The 21,019-nt window shown below is 47.5% G+C and overlaps 1 protein-coding gene across 4 annotated transcripts in view; it reads right to left on the bottom strand.

Moving 5' to 3' along the window:
• The window catches only part of SLC2A9 (solute carrier family 2 member 9), a 233,560-nt gene that overhangs the window by 78,685 nt on the left and 133,856 nt on the right, over positions 1 to 21,019 (bottom strand). For all 4 annotated transcript variants that reach the window (XM_059924186.1, XM_059924182.1, XM_059924183.1 and 1 more), the window contains one exon: positions 9,407 to 9,594. In XM_059924186.1, coding sequence (XP_059780169.1) covers positions 9,407 to 9,594 — 188 coding nt within the window. The remainder of the gene's footprint in view (positions 1 to 9,406; positions 9,595 to 21,019) is intronic.

Genomic DNA, 21,019 nt, shown 5'->3' with positions numbered 1-21,019 from the left:
GTGTTCTAGAGACAAAGTGTAACATGCAAATTATATGCAAATTATTTTCATCTCTCAACCGTGTGTGAAGGGGACAGTGCCTGAAGATCAGCGAGACCACACACAGCTGACAAGGCAAGAACAGGACAGAGAGCCAGGCCTGTTTGCTTCCTGCCTGTACGGGCTGGTCTGGGCTCTGAGCCCAGCTTACTGACTTGAGATTCTCTTCTAGTCTGTTACTCCCTGACTCCTATATACATCCATGGCCTTGACTGTAGTCAGCCATCAACTGAGAGATGCATCTAACCTATCTCCCTGGCTAAACATCAGGAGCAACAAAACACCTGATTACCTTTGCCCAGAACAGGGTGCTCCTGGCACAGAGTATGCGCTTAACATACGCTTGCAAGACTGGTCAGCAGAACGGTGGTTCCCCCAAACGGAGTCCACATCCCAATCCCAGGAACCTGTGAATATGTTACATTACATGGCAAAAGGCCTGAAGATGTGGTTAAGTGAAGGGGCTTGAGATGGGGAGGCTACCCTGGATTATCCAGGTGAGCTGCAAATGTAATTGCAAGGGTCTGTATATATGGGAAAAGGGTGGGAGGTCAGAGGTCAGAGAGAGAAGACCAGAGGATGAAAGCAGAGGTCAGGGAGAGAGAGAGAGTTGCAAACACAGAGGTGGTCTCCACAAACCAATGGTGATGCACAGCATCTACTTTGAAGTATAGAAGACAGGGGGGATCTTTTATTAAACACCATGTCCCAGAAACTGTGCCAATGTTTCACCTACTGTCTGGCAGGACCTCCTTTCCCTTCATTTCCTTTTCCCATTTGGGTAACAGGCCTCTCTCTCAGCCCAAGAAATGAGGAACCACATAAGGGTTCAGGATAAGGCAGGCAGGTACCCTTGGAAAGAGGAAACTTGCCTGCCAGCTTGTGCTGGGCTCTCTGTGCACCTGCCTCCGTAGGAAGCTTGCACTCCCTCTGCTCTATGCCGGGAGGGAGGGAGGTGCCCTGTGGGAGTGGGCCTGGGGTTGCTTCCTTCTGTTGAGACTGGGTTGGCGCCTTAAATCCGGGAACGCAGAATTAACCCCAGCTTCTGAAGTCACACCCTCTAATCTAGTTTCACTTGGAATAGACCTGACATTTTGATCTCATCTATCTGATTCCTGTGTCAATCTCTCTAATCTGTTCTGAATTTCAGAGGGGAAGGAGGGGTTTATATATTGTATCCCCAAACCTATCACCTACATGACCTAATTTTATCCTCCCCATAACCAGTGGGGTAGATATCTTGTCCCCATTTAACAGATGAGGAAACTGAGGCTCAGCCAGGGGAGGGCTACACAGCTATGAGTGGCAGAGCTGGGATGTCAGCCTTTCTGCTGCCCTCTGCTGCCTCTGGGTGAGAGGCCATCTGAATTCCCTCCTGAGATGGAAGGAGGTGGGTATTAGATCAGGTGGAGTCAATCTGAGAGGTGAGAGGGAACAGAGTGCATCATGGGAAAGGATAACAACAGGCTGGGAGGGAACAGAGTGCATCATGGGAAAGAAGTCTGCTGCACAGAAAAGCAAGACCACCACCGAGGGAGGAGCTTCGCTCTTCTGATAACTCCCGAAAGCCCAGACCCTATTCCTCAGCAGCACTGCTTCATCCAAAGCCCCAAGCCAATGTCATCCCTCACTCTCATCAGGCCTTGCTTCAACCTGATAATGGAGGTAGAGGAATGGGCTGGCTCTCTCCGCCTCTCTGGGTGGGAGCAGCTGAGGCCCAGCTGCAGTGGCCTACCTCACTCGGGAAAACAGGACCTACAATCCACTCCAGGCCTTCTCCAGGGCGAGCAGGCTTGTAACAGCCCCCAACACTACCGAATGCCAGGGTCAGGGCAAATTAAAATCTAAAGTCCCCTCTCTGTGAGCTTTGGAAATAGGGGAGACTGTGAGTGGACCTGATGGGTTTGACTCCCAGCAACAACTCCCGGCGGTGAGAACGCGGACAGGGTCTCAACCTCCCGGCCCTGCTCAGATCCTTCAAGTGGTGTGAGAATTAGGTTGGATGAGGCACCTGGAGCGCCCCACTCTCTGTGCTCAGTGAAGGACGGCTCCCTTCCCTGCCCCTCACTCTTTTTCTTCATGGAAATCCAGAAAGATACAAAGTCAGGACTCAAATGTTAAGAGGGGTCAGAAAATCTTAGCTTTTAAAAGCTTTTCTAAGAGTGCTGGGTTACCTAGGTTTTCTCCTCCTCTTACATAAAAATATAACCTCACCCTACCCAGCCTTTAGCTAACTGCTGCCACCTTTCTTGTCTCCTTTGAGTTATGTCCCCATTTTACATCTCAGTGATTGAGGTCAAGGGGTTAAGTTGTACCCAGGGTTACACAGCTGGGAGGTCGGAGGAAGTGGGCTGGAACCCACCATCCGGTGGTCTCATGGCAGGGCTCTTAAAACAAGATAATAACTAAAATTATCTAGCACCACCTATGTGGCTGGCCCTGTGCTGGGGCTTTGTACACATCCTTTTATCTGTCTTCACGACCTTCATCTGGGCTTTAGTTTCCCCACTTTACAGCTGGGGAAACAGGCACTGAGCAATTATGGCAACTCGTCCCCTAACTTGCAAGTTCAATGCTGGGAGTTGAACACACACAGTTGACCTTGAACTTCTGCTCTGGACCACATGCTAGGGTGGCCACACGGAGGGTCCGCATTTAGCATTCTCTCCATCCATGGGGACAGAGCAATTTCTTCCTGTGAGATGGTCTCAGTTACTAGGGTAACAGAACATTTCATTCTTCTAATTTGAGTTAGAAAGTTATTAGGAAGAAACTTCAAAATGAAAGCTGTTTCTAATGCTTCTGAACTTGTGATTAGAAGTTTCGTGCAGAGCATGATTTGGGCTTCAGAATTCCTAATGATGCCTAGATAAATGAGATGGACCTTCACATGGGTCCTGGCCAGCAGAGGAGGAAGGGGTCATGCTGTGCTACAAACCTATCCCAGGCTTTCCTGTCTCCTGCCCTCCCTCCGTTCTCCCAGCCTTGTCTCCCTTCCATTTGACTGTTTATCAGGGGTGTGGGACGTCTGGTGCTCTGCTAGGCACGGGTGTTACACACCCATCCTTGCCCTCCCAGATCTAGTCTAGCAGGGGAGGGAAGTGTTACACAACAATCACACAGGTAAAGAGTTCGAGGGGTACACCAGCTCCCTGGGAGCCCTGTGATGCTTGGGCTCCCACCAAGTGGACAAATATGGTGGCAGTAAAAGGCCTCTGAGCATCTAGAACAGATGTCACCAGGCCCATATGGCTTATTTCCAGCTTGCACTCTGAGCCGCTCCACTCTTGTTTTACATTTATTTCTAACAAGCTTGGGTGTCTTGCGTCCCAGCCACAGTGTGTATCGGAAGCAGCAAAGTTTGAAAATATGTGACATTGAGAGAGAAGTAAACAATGCTAGAAACAGTTTTGCTGATACCAGCCAGGAGGAAGGAAGACCTAACAGAAGCTCAGCAGTTACCATCAGAGATAGTCCACGTACACAATTTCATATAATCCTCAAGGCAACTCTGAAAAAAAATGAGTATATCATCTCCATTTTCCATAAAAGGAAACTGAAGTCTGGAGAAGTTGGTATGATTGGCCTCCTCTGTTCAAGAAGAGAGGAATCCAGAAGAAGGAAGGGAAACCCAAGGTAGGTAAGAGTACCATCATCATCATCCTTGACCTTCTAGAAGATTCCAGAAGGTTCCAGAAAACTATGGCTTCCTTGCACCAGGTTTGGCAGTTGGTCCAATTTTCATCAACCCAAGGACTTGGTAGAAACAGTGCCCTCCTTGCCCTTGTTCTTCTCACCCTGTACTCTTTGCCTTCCTAAACACTCAGCTGCTTCCCACATGCCATGGGCTGCTGGAGACACAGGCACCGTGGGAAGGGCCTCCACCCTCAAGGATGGCTGAGGGGAGGGGAGCAGTGTCAGAGAGACAAAATATTTGCACAAAAGCCTGTTTTTTGTGCAAACGACAAATTGCTCAGGAGGAAGGCAGCTGTATAAAATAAGTAATTTTAAGTGACAAGTCTAATTTTAGAGAAAAGAACTTGAAAGCTATTGTGAGAAGGAGGGGAAAAAAACCAATATGACGCTGAAAAGGAATTTAGAAATAACTAAATGTTAAATTCAACCTTCACTTGATTTTCTAGTATGTGAAAACCATTCATTGACTCTTTAGCCAAAAAGTACTGAACAATACGTAATGCTTGTTTAGGACAGTCGTTCTCAACTGGGGGCAATTTTGTCCCCAGCAGATGTTGGGCAACATCTGCAGAAATTTTTTATGATTATATCTGCTGTCATCTAGTGGGTAGAGGCCGGGTAAGCTGCAAAACATCCTACAGTGTACAGGGCAGTCCTCGTGGCAATTAATTTTCCAGCCCCAAATGTGCATAGTGCTGAGGGTGAGAAAGGCTGGTTTAGTGCAAGGTATAAGGTCTTAGAGATGGGCTGGCCAAACTGGCAGGGCATGTGAGTTTGACAGCACAGGCATCACCCACTGTGACCTTGAGCAAGTCCTTGACCCTCTGTAAGCCTCAATTTCTTCATCTAGAAAATGGGGATGGTGCCACCTACCCTGAAGGACATTTGGAGCCAGAATAATGTGATGAATGGAGATGTCTAGCAGTATTTACAACTGTCTTAACGTATGGACCATGTCCTCCCACCCGCAAATAATTTCTGGTAAAACTAAGGGGACAGAGCAAGTCTTAAAGGACATTTAAAGTTTTTCATCTGTGTTAGATAGCTCTCTTCCTTGGTGTCATGAATTATTTGGATTAAAAGGTAGCAGGTGCAGGGGGAGAGATTGGACTGAAGCACAGGACAGTTGGGCTCTGAGGCTGGGATTTGCTGCTAACCAGTGTTTATCCTTTTGTATGTAAGACGGAAGTAAGACTTGTCCCCTTGGCTTCCTAGGGATGACCTGGGGACACAGCCCAGTGACACATTTGGGGATGCTCTGAGGGGGCCTTGGGGATCCTTCCTGCTCGAGGCTTAAGCACCCAGACCTTGTAGCCAAATGGCTGGGGCTCAAATCCCCTTTCCACCATTCCTAGCTGTGTGACCTAGGGAAACTATCTCAATGTCTCTGTGCCTAACAGTCATGCCTAGCTCACAGGGCTGCCGTGGAGACAGCTCTTGGCTCATATTAAGTGCTAAGTAAGTGTGTGCTTGATTATTATTACAGCTGAGCAGACAGAGGCTGGGCAAGGGAAAGCAACTGGCCTGGTTTAAAACTGCAGGTTTGTGGTCACAGTGAGACAGAAAGCCAGGCCTCTGGATCTTGGCCCAGAGCTCTTTACTCTAGGCCATGTCAGGTTCCATGCAAGCCGGAAGTATTACTCCTGATTTAAAGATTAAAAATAATCCTCAACAAACTAAGAATAGAAGGAAATTACCTCAGTGTAATAAAGGGCATATAGTTGTTTTATATTATTTTAGACACACGAGAATTCTCATGTTTACTGTTTGCATGGTGTATCTTTTCTCCATTTTTTACTTTCAAATTGTATCTTTATGTTTAAATGTTTTTCTCTTGTAAATAGGATATACTTGAGTTTTCCTTTCAGATGCATGCCAATAATCTCTTTTACTTGGAGTATTATTTCCCATTTACACCTCATATAATTATTGATATAGTTGGGTTTAATACATCCTTTTTGTTAAAAAAAAAAAACCCAAAACAAACACCCCCCCCAAAACAAAACAAAACAAAAAAATAAAGGGCACATACATGATAAGCCCACAGCTACCATCATACTCAACGATGAAAAACTGAAAGCTTTTCTTCTAAGGTCAGGAAGGTCTTAGAAGGATGCCCACTCTTGCCACTTTTATTCAACATAGTACTGGAAGTCCTAGCCAGAGAAATTAGGCAAGAAAAAGAAAGAAAATGCTTCCAAGTCAGAAAGGAAGAAGTAAATTATCACTGTTTGCAAATGACATGTTCTTATATGTAGAAAATCCTAAGATACCACACACACACATACACATACAGAATGTTAGAACTAATAAACAAATTTGGTAAAGTTTTAGGATACAAAATCAACATACAAAAATTAGTTGCATTTCTATACACTAACAAGGAACTATCCAAAAAGGAAATTAAGAATACAATCCCATTTTCAACAACGTCAAAAATAATAAAATACTTGAGAATAAAGTTAACTATGAAGGTGAAAGACTTTTACATTGAAAACTACAAAACACTGATGAGAGAAATGAAAGAAGACACAAATAAATGGAAAGATCTTCCATGTTCACGTATCAGAAGACTTAGTATATATTAGTTAAAATGTCCATACTACCCAAAGCAATCTACAGATTCAATGCAATCCCTATCAAAATCCCAATGGCATATTTTACAGAAATAGAAAAAAATAATCCTATAGTTTATATGGAACCACAGAAGACCATGAATAACCAAAACAATCTTGAGAAAAAAACAGAACTAGAGGCATCACACTTCCTTATTTCAAAATATGTTATAAAGCCACAGTAATTAAGACAGTATGGTACTGGCATAAAGACAGACATACGGACTAATGAAACGGAAGAGAGAACCCAGAAATAAACCTATGCATATACAGTCAACTGATCGACAAGGGTGCCGAGAATATTCAGTGGGGAAAGGATAATCTTTTTGACAAATGGTGTTGGAAAAACTGGATATCCACATACAAAAGAATGAAATTGGACCCTTATCTTCACTCAAAATGGATTAAAGACTTAAACATAAGACCTGGAACTGTAAAACTTCTAGAAGAAAACATAGGGGGAAAACTTCATAACATTGATCTTGGCAATGATTTTTTGAGCATGACACCCAAAGCAAAATTAGACAAGTGAGACTACATCAAACTAAAAAGCTTCTGCACAGCAAAGGAGATCATCAACAGCACACAAAGGCAACCTACAGAATGGGAGAAAATACTAGCAAACCATATATACCCGATAAGGGGCTAATATCCAAAATATATAAGGAACTCCTACATTTCGATAGCAAAAAAATAAAAATAAAGCAAAATGACAATAACAAAATCCACCCCCCCAAAGCTTCTAAAAAACCCTGTTAACAAGTGGACAAAGGACTTGAATAGACATTTCTCCAAAGAAAACATACAAATAGCCAACAGGCATATGAAAAGAGTCTCAACACCATTAATCACCAGAGAAATGCAAATCAAAACAACAAGAGATCACCTCATGCCTGTTAGGATGACTACTACTTCTACTACTACTACTACCAAGTGCTGGTGAGGACCTGGAGAACTTGGGAGCCTAGTCTAGTGCACTCTTGGTGGGAATGTCAATTGGTGCAGCCACAATGGAAAACAGTATGGCGGTTCCTCAAAAAACTAAAAACAGAGTTACCATATGATCCAGCAACTCCACTCTTGGGTTTTTATCCCAAAGAGTTGAAAGCAGGATCTTGAAGAGATATTAGCACTCCTATGTTCAATGCAGCAATAGTCACAATTGCCAAGATATGGAAATCACCTTAATGTTTGTTGACGGATGGGTGGATATAGAAAGTGTAGTATATACATTTAATGCAATATTAATCAGCCTTAAAAAAAGAAAGAAATCTTGCATTTTGTGACACCGTGGCTGAATCTGGAGGACATTATGCTAAGTGAAATAAGCCAGTCACAGAGGACAAATACTGCACGATTCCACTGATAGGAGGTATCTAAAATAGTCAAACTCATAGAAGCAGAGAGTCGAACTGCGGTTGCCAGGGGCTGGTAGAGGGAAAACTCGGTGTTGCTAATCAACAGGTGTAAGGTTTCAGTAAAGCAAGATGAACAAACTCTAGAGATCTGCGCAATACGGTGCCTAGAGTTAACAATACTGTGTTGTGCACTTGGACGTTTGTTAAGAGGGAAGGTCTCATGCTAAATGTTCTCACAACGATAAGAAAAGAGATGGAACGCAGTCAATGCGAGGAGAGTGGCTGAGATCTCAGCACTGCTGGCTCTGGGAGCGGAGAGACATTTTTTTCCATCTATGCTTATGCAGTGGGGCTTATACATGCACCCGAGGGGAATTTATAAAGTTATACAGGGTATGCAAATTGGAAAATTATGTCCCAGCGGAGGAGAGAATTCTGTTTAGAAATGTCATGGTTCTCAATCTAAATGCCTCGTTAAATACAGATTCCATATGTGGTTTTATGACTCCACATGCTAACTTTAAAGAGTGGATACATTCTCTCTCTGCTTTCTCAGAACAGGCAGGGTGCATTTGAGACTGTCTACCATGACCTTGGTCTTACAAAGAGGAGGAAACGACAGGACTAATCCAAGGTCACGCTGTTAACCCAGGTGCTCCCTCATTCTGCTGACCAGACCAAGGTTAAACAAATAAGTAGGGAGATGATTTCATTTCATCCCAATGTTTCCAAAAAAAGAATTAAGAGTTGATGAAATGAGGCAGAGCCTTGTGGTTGTAACTTCCTGTGCTGTCATCTTCCCTCTTCGGACAGGAACTACTTCCCTATCAGGTCACCTCCCCTACATACCCACAAACACCCTCCCTGCTGACTTTTGTATGCCAGGCTCATACACACAGGGCAACTATTTTACCCAGACCTCTTCAGAAGTTCCCTTCTCCCTCCGTCTAGGCCTAGCCACACTTGTCCTGAGCTACGTAAGTGACCTCAGAGGTAGTTTGGATGCTTCGGTACAAGAATCTCCTCTATTCATCCCTGCCAAGTGGCTGGCCAGCTGGCTTGCACACTTTCATGAATGGGGAACTCACCACCCCTGGAGGCAACCCACTCTTTTCCAGAAGGGACAATAATAATAATAATCCTAAGTCTGCCTCCTAGGCCTCAAATTCCTGAATTCTACCTTCTGGAGCCCCTAAGAGAGAAGGGGTGGCTTTGTCCATCAGAGGGTTAGGGAACCCCATGGAAGACTCCCTCCTCCGGTTCCCCTGCCCACGTCAACTCAGGCCCCAAGAAACCTTTTCTTTAAAGCCTTGAGGTTTTCTCAGGCCAAGTTGTGCACTGAAGCCAGCCCAGCCGAGGGTACTTTTATTTAAATCATCTCAGTGTTGCTCACTTATGACTTCCTAATACCCATTTTATTAAGAAATATGACTTTTAAGTATTTCTAAGGATAAGTAATTATACTGATAGGCAGCCTTTATTAAGGGGTAATTCTGGGCTAGCTGCTTTATTGAACACCTTGCATGGATTATTTCTTTCAGTATTACGTTATCCCATTTTACAGATGTGGAAACTGAAGATCAGGTTATGTGGTTGCCCAATGGCACCGAGCTGGGGTTGGAACTTGGGCGTCCAGGCCCTGAACCGCCCCTCTCCCATGCCTCCCTCTGGTTCCTCCGCTTGTGCAGGAGCGCTCACCGCATTGAGGCCACAGAGCTGGTAACAGGCCATGGTGATGACCACAGTGATGACCTGCCAGCGGACGGAGGGACTCCTGAGCAGCTCCAGCACGGACACCAGGCGGCTGTTCCTCTGCTCGCGGCTCTCCGCCAGGACCTCCTCCACCTCTCGGGAGACGTCCTCTTTGCCCAGGAATGTCTGGAAGGCTGCCAACAGGGACAAGCACAGATTTCAGTGGGGTTAGGATGTCCGCTGTGTCGGATGCTGGGTCCCACAGGGATGGTTGGTCCATCCAAGGCACACTCCTTGTCAGGGATGCAGCTGGCAGGGATCTTTGAAACCATGGAGTGCCAAGCCTTTGTTTAAACGTTGGAAAACAGAGGCCCTGAGAGATGCAATGACTTGCCCAAGGTCACTGAGTTGGCCAGGAGAAGAGCCAAGAGAGAACCAGGCTCTCCTGATCGACCCCACAGCAAAGCAGAGCATGCCCAGGGTTCAAATCCCGTCTCTACCACTGGGTAGATGGGCAGTGCCCCGTGCCTCACATGGCTCCTGTAATGATTGGGTGATGTGACATATGCTAAACTCTGGTTCCATGAATATAACTGAGCACCTCCTGTTTGCCTGGCCCTGTGTGCTCGTCCTCATAGGAGACATCCAGACAGAGGTCAGATTGCCACTTGCTCAGGATGCCCAGGGGTCGATTCTATCTTCAGAAGGAGGATTGAACTAAATGACCTCCAGGGTCCTTTCCACAAGCCCCTCTGAAACACAGAAACCTGGGTTGGAATATTCTCAAAGAGCTAACCTTCCCAGGATTCACGCTCACCCATGTGATTCAGGCCTTTCCCAGGCTGAACATTGCAAATGTCCAGCTTCAGTGAACCTGTCATTTTTTTTTTTTTTTTTTGCCAAGCCCTTAATTGTGAAAACCTCCATGGACATATGCACAAATGTGGGCTGTCTGATTAGACCCCTGAGATCACAATAATCAGATCAGGGGAGACGCTTTTAGAACATGGATTTAAATATTCAGCACTTAGATATTCATCCTCCTACAGGGATGGTGGCTACGGTGACGGCTCCTGTGGACATTCCATTCCAGACACAGTGGGCGTCATCCCTAAAAACACTGCTCTGCGTCACAGGCCATGTGAAATTGCTCTTCTTAGGTAGGAAAAAAAAAAAAGCTGTTAAATTTCTCCAGATTCTCCAAGAAGCAAGCCCAGAAGGCTCTGGTATATTATTTCCAGGAGTATATTAAAAACTGTCTCAGAATGTCTCTTTTGTAAGCTGTAATTTAATATTTTTCCTAGCATTTATTAAGGGTTAAGTGGAAGAAACAGCTGAATGAGTAATGTTTCTGCAGCATGCACTAAACCATAGTATTTCTCAAAGTTCAAAAATGCAACATTCATGTGACAAAGTAGTCCTCGAGTATTAGGGCAAGAAAATATTTATCTCTCCTCCCTGACATACATGCTTTCCATATAAAATAAGGAGAACTTTAGAACTTTTTAAATTCCCTTTTCACCTTGGCTGCCAGGAAGCTCTCAGCTAAATTCAGTGTTCAACTTTTAGAGTTTCCTGGAGCAAAAATCTCTCTTCTTCCTCTTAAAAGTTCTGATCTCCTTCTTCATTTAAAGCATCCATTTAACTTTCCTGTTGTATTTGTGTTCATAAAAAGTTTGCTTCTACTTGTCCCACACCCCTTCTTCTGTGGTTCCCCTGAATGGGTGACGAAGCGTATCTCATGCGACTGGCCTGGCAGACATGAAGATGCGCCACTCAGGCTCCCTTCAGGAAAGGACTTGGCTTCTGGACTGTGAGGAGGTTGGTTAGTTGACAGCCTCCAGCTCTTAGCTTCATGCGCATTCGTCTCATCTTTGAAGCCCAGGAAATGCTATTCTCATAGTGGTCCCAGCCCACGACTGAGCATGGTTGTGGTACAAGGGCGCAGCCATCCTTGCCCAGCAGGGACTCATGTAATGCACAAGTGTTGTTCCGGGGCTCCCTCCGGGGCTGGCAGAGACCTCGCCAGGTGGCCTTGTGGTCTGACCCTCCCCCTGCTCAATCCTGCTGCGCCCTTTCCCTGCCCAGCTGTTACTCCCCAGGGAAACGTCTGTACTCCTAACTCCTTCTCAGCCTCTGTTTCCTGAAGAAGCCAACCTGCAACAACTAAATACTTGACAGGGCAAAATCATCAGTCAGCTTCACTCTATTTCCAACTTTGGAAGTGCCAAGCTGCTTTGGTTCTCACACCTTATCCTGAACTATCCCAGTAGTCCATAACTGCTCTCCTGGGTCCAGTCTTCTCGTGCCCTGTGGAGCTCTGACCATAACCCCCTCTGCACGCTTCAGCATCAGCACCCATCTCACCAGTGCACTTGATTCTAAAAGGCCCCCTGGCCTCTACACTCTGCACAGAGTGAAGCTCAGGCTCCATGGCCCAGCCCATGGCTCTCCTTCAGCTTCTCTCCTGCTGCCCCCATCTTTGCATGCATCTCTCTTGGATGTGCAAACATGCATCTCATCTTTCCTACACACGCTGTGCTTTCTTGCTTCTCTGCACTTGGCCATGCCCTTCCCTCTGCCAAGAATGTCCTTCCTGCCTTTCCTTGCCTGGCTAACTTCTCCTCCCTCCCGATGCCAGAGCCTAGGCTCTCACAGCCCTCTGTACTTTCCCACCTCGGTGCTTTCTCCCCACACTGTCATCGGCACCTCCTTTCCACCTGCTGTGAGCACCTTGAAGCTCAGTTCCTGGTGCCCGGTGGAGGGCAGGTGCCAAGTTCGTGCTTGTTGATCTGAGCTGAACCAACCCAGCTGGCAAACCCACTGCCTTCCCTGAAAGCAGCATTTCTCCACCTTGGCACTTCTGACATCTGGGGCCAGAGAACTCTCTGTGATGGGAGCAGTCCTGTGCATTGTAAGGCGTTTAGCAGCATCCCCTGCCCTCTTACCCACTAGATGCCAGAAGCACCCCCTCAGTGTGACAATCAAAAATGTCTCCAAGCATTATTTAAAACAGCCAAGACATGAAACAACCCAAGTGTCCATTGATGGATGAATGGATACAGAAAATATGGTATATATATATAAACACACACACACACACACACACACACACACACACACACTGGAATATTATTCAGCCTTAAAAAAGAAGGAAATCCTGCCACTTGCAACAACATGGATGGACCCTGAGGGCATTATGCTGAGTGAAATAGGTCAGACGGAGAAAGACGAATACTGTGTGATCTCAGTTATGTGTGGAATCTAACTCTCCCCACCCCAAACCAAGCTCATAGACACAGACAACAGATCAGTGGTCGTCAGAGGAAGGAGGTGGTAGGTGAGTGAAATGGGGGAAGGTGGTCAAAAGGTACAAACTTCCAGTTAGAAAATACATAAGTCCTGGGGATGCCATGGACATTACGGTGACTATAGTTAATAATACTGTATTGGATATTTGAAAGTTGCTAAAAGAGTGTGTCAAGAGGGGGCCTCAGAGAGCCTTGTGGCCTGGTACAGGGGCTCAGAGGCCCCTCCCAGGTGGGAGACCCCCATAGATGTCCACCAATACTAAGAAAAGCTTGCTTTGCTCAAAACCTCCCCATGGCGCCTGGCTGGACACAGAGTCCTTTGGGGCAGGAAGGGGGTGAGTGGCTTCCTCAGGTAAATTCTAATGTCCTCTTTTCCCTGGAGGCCATGGGCCTGTGGTCAAGGGGGGACATGGCTTTGAATCCTCCTCTGCCTCAGCCTCAAGGCCAGCAGGTCTATGGCCGGGCCAGTGACCGCAGACCAGGATGTCTTGCGGGGGGTGGGGGGGTGGTTTGGCTTTGCCTGGCTCTGCTGATGGGCAGATAACTGAGTTTCAGGTACCCCAGGCATATCATCGACTCTGATCAGTTCTACAGAACACAGAGCCCTTGCGGGGGGACAGCACTGGCCTTTTAAAGGGAGGGTCTCAGGCCTGGTTGATGGAAGTCACAGGCCATTCAGAGCCAATTCTCAGCATGAACTTACTGAGCATCTACTAGGCTTCAGGCACTGTGCTAAACAAAAGCCGCAGACCCTGCACCGGCGAGATGGTGTCCCCATCACATCACATTTCCTAACAAGCTTTTGTGGAATTCTAATCCCAAGAGAGGCTCCATGGAAACCAGATTCCTTGATCAGAGAAGTTTAGTGTCATTGCATGAGCACTCTGTCTCTTGGTGGTTCAAACTTCACATTAGAATAGTAAAGGTTCTAATAAGTCCTGCAGGAAAGACACCCATTTAGTTTTGTTTGGCTCCACTTTTCCCAAATGTATTTGCTGGGGTACCTACTAACAACCTGCAGAAGTACATCAAGAAGTGTGATTCTAACTTTATATGGCACGTATCACAGAGGCAGTGAATCCAGAACATCCTGGGGGCCTGGAGGGGGAACCTCATGGACGGCATTGAGCAGAGAGAGGAGGCAAACATCACCAGACAAAAGGTTATTTTGTCTTTTAGGAAGCACTTTGAAGAGCAGAAAAAGTCTGAGGTAGGCAGAATAATGACCCCCCAAATCAGTCCATGTTCTAATCCCCAGGACCTGTGAATATGTTAGCTTTCATGGCCAAAGGGACTTTGCAGATGTGATTAGGTTAAGGACCTTGAGATGGGGAGGTTACCCTGGATTACCTGGGTGGGTCCCATGTCATCACAAGGGTCCTTATAAGAGGGAGGCAGGAGGGTCAGAGTGAGAGAGAAAGAGAAGTGACCATGGAAACAGAGGTTGGAGGAGGGACGCACTTTGACGAAGGAGGAAGGGGCCGTGAGCCAAGGAATGCAAGTGGCCTCTACAAGCTGGAAAAGGACAGGAATGATTCTCCCCTAGAGCCTCCGGAAAGGAACACAGCCCTGCTGGCACCTTGATTTTAGCCCATTGAGTCCTATTTTGGAGTTTTGACTTCCAGAACTGTAGGATAATAAATTTATGTTTTAAGCCACTAAGTTTGTGGTCATTTTTTACAGCAGCAAAGGGAAACAAATGCAGAGCCATTGAAATTAGATAGCTGTAGGTTCAACCCCACCACCACCACTCACTTTCTGTATGACATGGGAAAAGAATCTGACCTCTCAAGCCTTAGGTCTCACCTGTAAGGTAGGGCTGAGGCCACCTGTGTCTCCAGGTCACTATGACATCCACCTGGGGGAGTGTAGGCAGGGCACCAGCCTGGAGCCTGGTTCACTGCAGATGCCCATCGGTGCCCCCTTTCAGGGACAAGTAACCCACTGGGAGGCTAGCGGGCACGAGTGAAACCAGCATCATGCAAAACCTAATAAGGGCAAATGTGGGGTACATCTGTCCAGTGCTGCCTGGGGTCTAGGAGGGAGGGTTTGGAAGGGAGGGGGGCTGCAAACTCAGGCTGTGCAGCTGCCAGCCTGGTGTTCAAGCACACGGCCCTAGATGTCGGGTCCTGGCTGGGGACCCATGGAAGAATCGCTCAGCCTCTCTGGGTCCCATCCTCACCTCTAACACAGTGATGACCCTCGTGCCAGCCTCTCAGGGGTGTGAGGACTGGGTAGTGGGCACACATCTGGAGGGGTGTTTGGCTCATGTGTCACGTGTTAGCGGGACCCACGTGGACAACACAGGCCAGGAGTCTCCAAGGGACAGGTCTGGGAGACATTTTTTGTGGCTGGAGCCTGGATGGCCTTGGGGATTTGGAAGTGGGCAGCATGGCGATGGGGGACGGGGGTGATGAGCTGGAGGCTACGGGACCCTGCGAGCTCCTGTCTGCACTGTCGCAAAGGGCTGAGCCCACATTCTGCCCGCCCACGCTTCACACCGCAACACGAAATAAAGAAAAACAGACGTTCTTGACCAGGTCCAACTCACAGCCCTGAAGTTTCCCAGATCAATGTTGCGCGGTCTGGAAGTGGTGCCCGAGCCTGGCAAACTTGGAGAAAGAGCTGAAGGTTAAGGGCAGCGTGATTCAGGCCCTGAAATACCTGCAAAATGCCGCACCCTGAGTAAAAACGGGAAGAGGTGTGTGACGAAGAGGAAAGGGACAGGCCGTGCAGATGGGCTGAACTGGCTTCCACCCCGGATCTGCTGCCCATAAGCTGTGGAGCCTGCAGGCCTCCGGAGCCTCACGCACCCGCTTCCTCGGGCTCCAGAGGGGTCAGTGTGATGATCTGGTGCACTGGCACCTGACAGTTCAGCACACCTGTGATGGGTCGTGTAACGGTGGGGAGGTGCTTAAGAGCCCCAACTCTGGGGCCACTCTGCCTGGGTCTCCATCCCGACATCACCACCCTTCACCTAGTCTGATGCCAAGCCAGTTACTTAATGCTTCGGTGCCTTAGTTTTCTCATCTATAAAATGAGCATAACAGCATTGGGGCTGCCAGTAGTATTAAATGTCAGCAGTCACGAAGTCCTTAGAACAGGGCTGACTCTTACTGAGCTGTAAGTACTAGAAGTCCGTTAACTATTACAGAAGGTACTTGGTACAGTACCTCCTGGCCCTTCCTCCTTTTATCTTCCTTTTACCTTAACCTGACAATGGGTACAAAACACTATAATGTATTGTGATCTCGTAAACATATGTTTAAGTCCTAATCTGTATCTGGGAATGTGAATTTATTTGGAAACGGGGTCTTTGCAGGTGTCATTTCGATGTCAGTTAAGATGAGGTCATCCTGGAGGAGGGCGGGCCCTTAATCCAGTATGATTCTTTTCCTTATAAGAAGAGGGGAAGAGACAGAGAGACAGACACGCACAGGGAAGACGGCCCCGTGATGACAGAGGCAGGGACTGGAGCGAGGCGGCTTTTAAGCCAAGGATTGCCGGCAACACCAGAAGCTGGGAGAGAAAGCAGGTCCTGCCGACACCTTGATTTCTGGCCTCCAGATCTGGGAGAGAATACATTTCTGCTGTCCTAAAGCCACCCGATTTGTGGTTCTTTGTTACAGCAGCTACCACATGTGATCACCTCCATTAGCATTTATCACCTCGTGCTAGAGCAAAGCACAGAGCAACCTGGAGACTTGTTCTCGTGACCCGGAGGGGCCCTGGGACAAGGCAGGCCGAGGGATTTTGGTGGGAGCCTAGGGCGATGGCCCTTTGCAGTCACGTGTTGGGGACAGCACGGAACTCAGCACGGTGCAGTCCTCGGTGTTTCTAAAAATAGGAGGTTTCATCGAAGCACTGATTTTCAACTGCTATTGGTATTTAAGAGGAGGAAATCATTGGGTTTTTAACTCAGGTTTGGTTTCTTTTTATTACTGACAGCAGTAGGATCCACAGTGGGGGATGTCAGAAGGGGGGAAGTAAAAGATATTGGAACTCATGTTTATACTTTTACAACGTTTCGTTATGGACCAACCCTGGAGTCTTCACATGGCCCACATGAGGGGGGTATGGGGGCTCCACCGTGCACAGGAGCTGCCAGCCCTTTTTCTTTCTTTGCTTTCAGCGTAGAGTGATATATTGAAGGTATGTATGCAATTTACTGGTTAGCGGATTTGAGAATGATAGTTTTCAGTTTTAATGGAATCAACCGTGACAAATGTACAGGAGGCTGATAAAGAATCCTCCAAAGAAACCACAGATTAAAGATAAAATGAAGAGAGGCAGCACAAAGACAGAGCAGCAGACCTGCCACCTCGCTCCAGGCACAAGCCTGTTGTCAGCTCCAGTGACCGTGACAGAAAGCTGCCTAGCAGAGGTCTTAAAAGTTAAGGTATAAGCAATCTATCTCTTCAAGGTAAGGTGACATTTTAACAAGAGAGAGAACAAAGCAACCTTTTGATAGAAGGTATTCTATGAAAAAAGATGTTTGGAAATGCTTCTATCACCGTGTGGCTTGGAAACCAAAGTGACGGACACAGACCACCAATTCAAACTCTCAAATCTGCACATTAAAAAAATTTTTGTGAACAATTTAAAAAATATTCCTGTTTGAAAATATTCTGAAAAAAAGGGTTTCAGCGCGTCTTGCTAAATTTTGTTTGTTAAAATATAAAAGGGCAACATCTTCCGATTATTTTGCAAGAACAACTGGTTGACGGTGGGGAAGATGGAAATTTACCAGCTGCACTTGCTCCTCCCCCTTCCCTGGGATGGTTCATTCCTAGAGGGTGGGATTGCGGGATGAATACCAACGTGTTAGGTTCAGCCAGCCTTCTCACCTTCTTCCATTTGGATCTATATCACTTCGTGAGGTTCTTCTTCAGCTATCATCACCATCAAGGCCAATACTGAAATAATAATGGGTATTACTTGCTGAAGGTTACTCTATGCCAGCCACAGTTCTACATGCTTCCTGTGCCTTTACTTGTTTAACACTCCTATAACCACCCTCTGTTAGTGTTCCCATTTTGCTGGTGAGAAGAGAGGAGAAACTTGCCCACATTCAGGAGAACTGGGATCCCTGAGAGCAGAGCCTGAGACAAGGATTGGGTGCAGCAAGTTGACACAAATGATGGTTGCAGAAAGCAGGTGTGAGGGGTGGGGAGTGTGAGGCATGGAAGGAAGAGGTTGCATGAGGCATGTCTTGAGGAAGGAGGCTTCTACGGACAAAAGGGGTCAATTCCGCTGGACATCTGAGCAGCCCATGGACCATCTCCCAGAACTGTCACAGGGTGGAGGCTGCCCCCAGGGGCATTAACTCCCACATGTCCACATGGCACTGCAGACGAGCTGAGTGGCATCCTGGCCGCGGAGAAGGCCTGAGCGTGCTGGAGGTGGGGGGAAACGGCAACCTGCCTCTGTGCTCTCATGGGACTGTCATCATAGCTGGGCTGAAGTCAGAGTGCGCCTTGGGATGATGTGATGGGGCACCAGAGGAGGCCACTACTGTCAGCAGCTGGTAGTGGAATAGTTGGGATTAGAACCCAAGCAGGGGCTCCAAAAACTTTGCTCCTTCCCAATGCTCAGTTATGCTCCCTGGGACTCAGGACCAGACCTTTCAGATCTTTGAAATGCTTCCTTCCTCCCTCCCTCCCTTTCTTCCTTCTACCCTCCTCCCTTCCTCCCTCCTTCCCTCCCACCTTCCCTCTTTCCTCCTCTCTCTTCCTAAATTTCGGTCTATATCCTGAATTCCTGAAGGAGACCGGAAGCATCCTTTGGCTTTAACTAAACCATCTGTTTGCCCATCACTTTCATCAGACTGAGGCGAATGTCTAGATTGTAAATTTAGCAGCGATCTCATTACACTTGGGAAGCAAGGGAGGAGTGCTTTGGACTGACTCTTGCATTCTTTTTTTCACCCAGAGCCCATGAATAACTATATCTCTTTCCTCCAGTCTTTAGGTGAAGGCCTGGAATCAGCCTCCAGAGCAGGGATCCCACTCACAAAGGGGCAGGAAACCATGCTGGGGGAACACAGCATGCGGCGTGGTGTTGGGGGTGTCCTGCAGCCAGTGAATGGCCGCCACCGCTGCCCTGTCATCACCGGAGTCCTACCAGCTCTGGGCAGGTGCTTATGCTGGTGTGAGGCTTGTGACATGTCATACCAGAGGCTGGGTCTTATTCAGGGCCTGGTATGCAGCAGGTGCTCAAACTACGTTGGATAAACGTGATTGGACCCTACTCATATTTGCTAATGTTTAGTCCAGAGGAGCGGGTGCTCTGGGGGGAGGGGCCTGGATGTGGGTGGGGTTGGGCTTGTTTTCCTTGGCCCTGAGCCAGACAAGGACCAAGGGCAGCAGCTGTGATGCATCAGATGTCAGCTCGTCACTAGAAAGAACTGTCTGATTGATGTGTTCAAGGGTGGGCTGGGCGGTCTCTTGAGCAGTGAGTTCCCCATCCCTGGAGGTAAGCAAGGAGAGGCCTGATGACCACCTGTCAGAGGTGTTGTGGGAGGAACCCGGGCATTAAACAGGAAGACGGACAAAGTCTCTAAAGCAAGTGCAGAACCCCAGAATCGTGCAGGTTCTATAGGAGACTGGGGCACGGCATCTGTGGGGTGGAGGGGGAAGCAGTGGGACCGACACATGCAGTCGTAACTAGCTGTCTGTGGAGAGAGAGGAAAGGGCTTTAGAAACTGGTCGTCTACGAGCCATTTCAAAAAGTCATTTTCTATGGAACACAACCCTCCCAGAGGAGTCCATCGGCTTGAATTTCCAAGCCATTGCAATAGTTCATCCCATCTACCCCAGGGCCTCCCCTCCGGCTCAGCCTCCCACCCTCGCCCTCGCTTCCCGGCTCACACCTCATTCATACTCCTGGCCGTGTTCTAATCCCTAACTCCAGAAAACTTGAAAAAAGAATGAGAATTTGCATTTCCCAACTGGAAAGAAACCCCTCTGGGAGGCACGGTCAACTTCCGGGCTGGGAAAGGGACCCGTTATGTAACCAGATCTTGTACCAGTTAAAGACTCGCCTTTATTCAAGGGGACTCAGGACACCAGGCAGGCGCTAGGAGTCTAACATTTATTGTGTGCCTACTGTGTGCCAGACTCTGGGCTGGGTGTCTTACACACTTCCCTGCGATTCCTAGTGTGGTTTGGTCCCCTGAGCCTCAGGAAATTAGGTAATACGCCGGAGATCCCAGGTCGAAAGGGAGACAGTCGATGTTCCAACCTGGATCTGTCTGATCTTTCTTTCCGCACACCTCAAAGGATGATGAAAAGAAACTGCGGAGCTGAGAAGCTACCGGAAGCAAATTCAGTTCATTTCAATTAACCTGCGGCTTCTGAGAGCTTGTGATGTGCCGTGGGTGCAGAGGTTAAGGAAAGAAAAAGGCATGGTTTCTGCTCGAAGGAGTCTCTCAAGTGGGAGCCAGAATGCAACTCACTGCCACGCCAGGTGAACAGTGATGGATGCGGGGTCTGCAGGAGCCTCACAAAAGCCCTGCCATTTAACAGATGGGGAAACCAAGGCTCAGTGGGATGATGTGATGTGCCCGTGTCACACAGGAGAGCTGGCGTTTCCACTGCTGCACTGCCTCTGCCCACGGGGTGATGCAAGCCTAGCTCAGAGGATGGTGTTGATGGGAGGTGGTCACAGACAGCAGGCCTCCTGGCATCACCCAAGCTTGTTCATCTTGCATAACTGAAACTTTATGCTCATTGATAGCAACTTCCCACCCCCTCTTCCCTGCACCCCAGTCCCTGGCAATCACTATTCCACAGTTGGATTCTATGAATTTGACTATCTTAGATCCCTCATGTAAGTGAGATCATGCAGAATCTGTCCTTCTGTGACTGGCTGATTTCTCTTAGCCTAATGTCCTCCAGGTTCATCCATGTTGTCACATATTACAGGATTTCCTTCTTTTGTAATGCTGAATAATATTCCATTGTATGTATACACCACATTTTCTTTACCCATCCATCCGACAATGAACATTTAGGTTGTTTCCACGTCTTGGCTATTGTAAATAGTGCTGCGGTGCTAATAGGAATAGGAGTGCTAATACTTCTTTGAGATCTTGATTTTGATTCTTTTGGATGAAATTCCAGAAGTGGAATTGCTGGATCATACGGTAGTTCTAGTTTTCATTTTTTGAGGAACCTCCAAACTGTCTTCTGCAGCAACTGCCCCATTTTGCATGCCAACCAACCGTGTGCGAGGGTACAAGGTTTCCAATTTCTCCACATCCTCACCAATACTTGTTGTCTTTTGTGTTTTTCATAATAGCCATCCT

Source organism: Balaenoptera ricei, chromosome 5 (assembly GCF_028023285.1).
Source record: "Balaenoptera ricei isolate mBalRic1 chromosome 5, mBalRic1.hap2, whole genome shotgun sequence".
Classification (NCBI taxonomy): domain Eukaryota; kingdom Metazoa; phylum Chordata; class Mammalia; order Artiodactyla; family Balaenopteridae; genus Balaenoptera; species Balaenoptera ricei.
The sequence above is the reverse complement of the archived record's forward strand: the minus strand, read 5'-3'. Positions and strand labels throughout refer to the sequence as shown.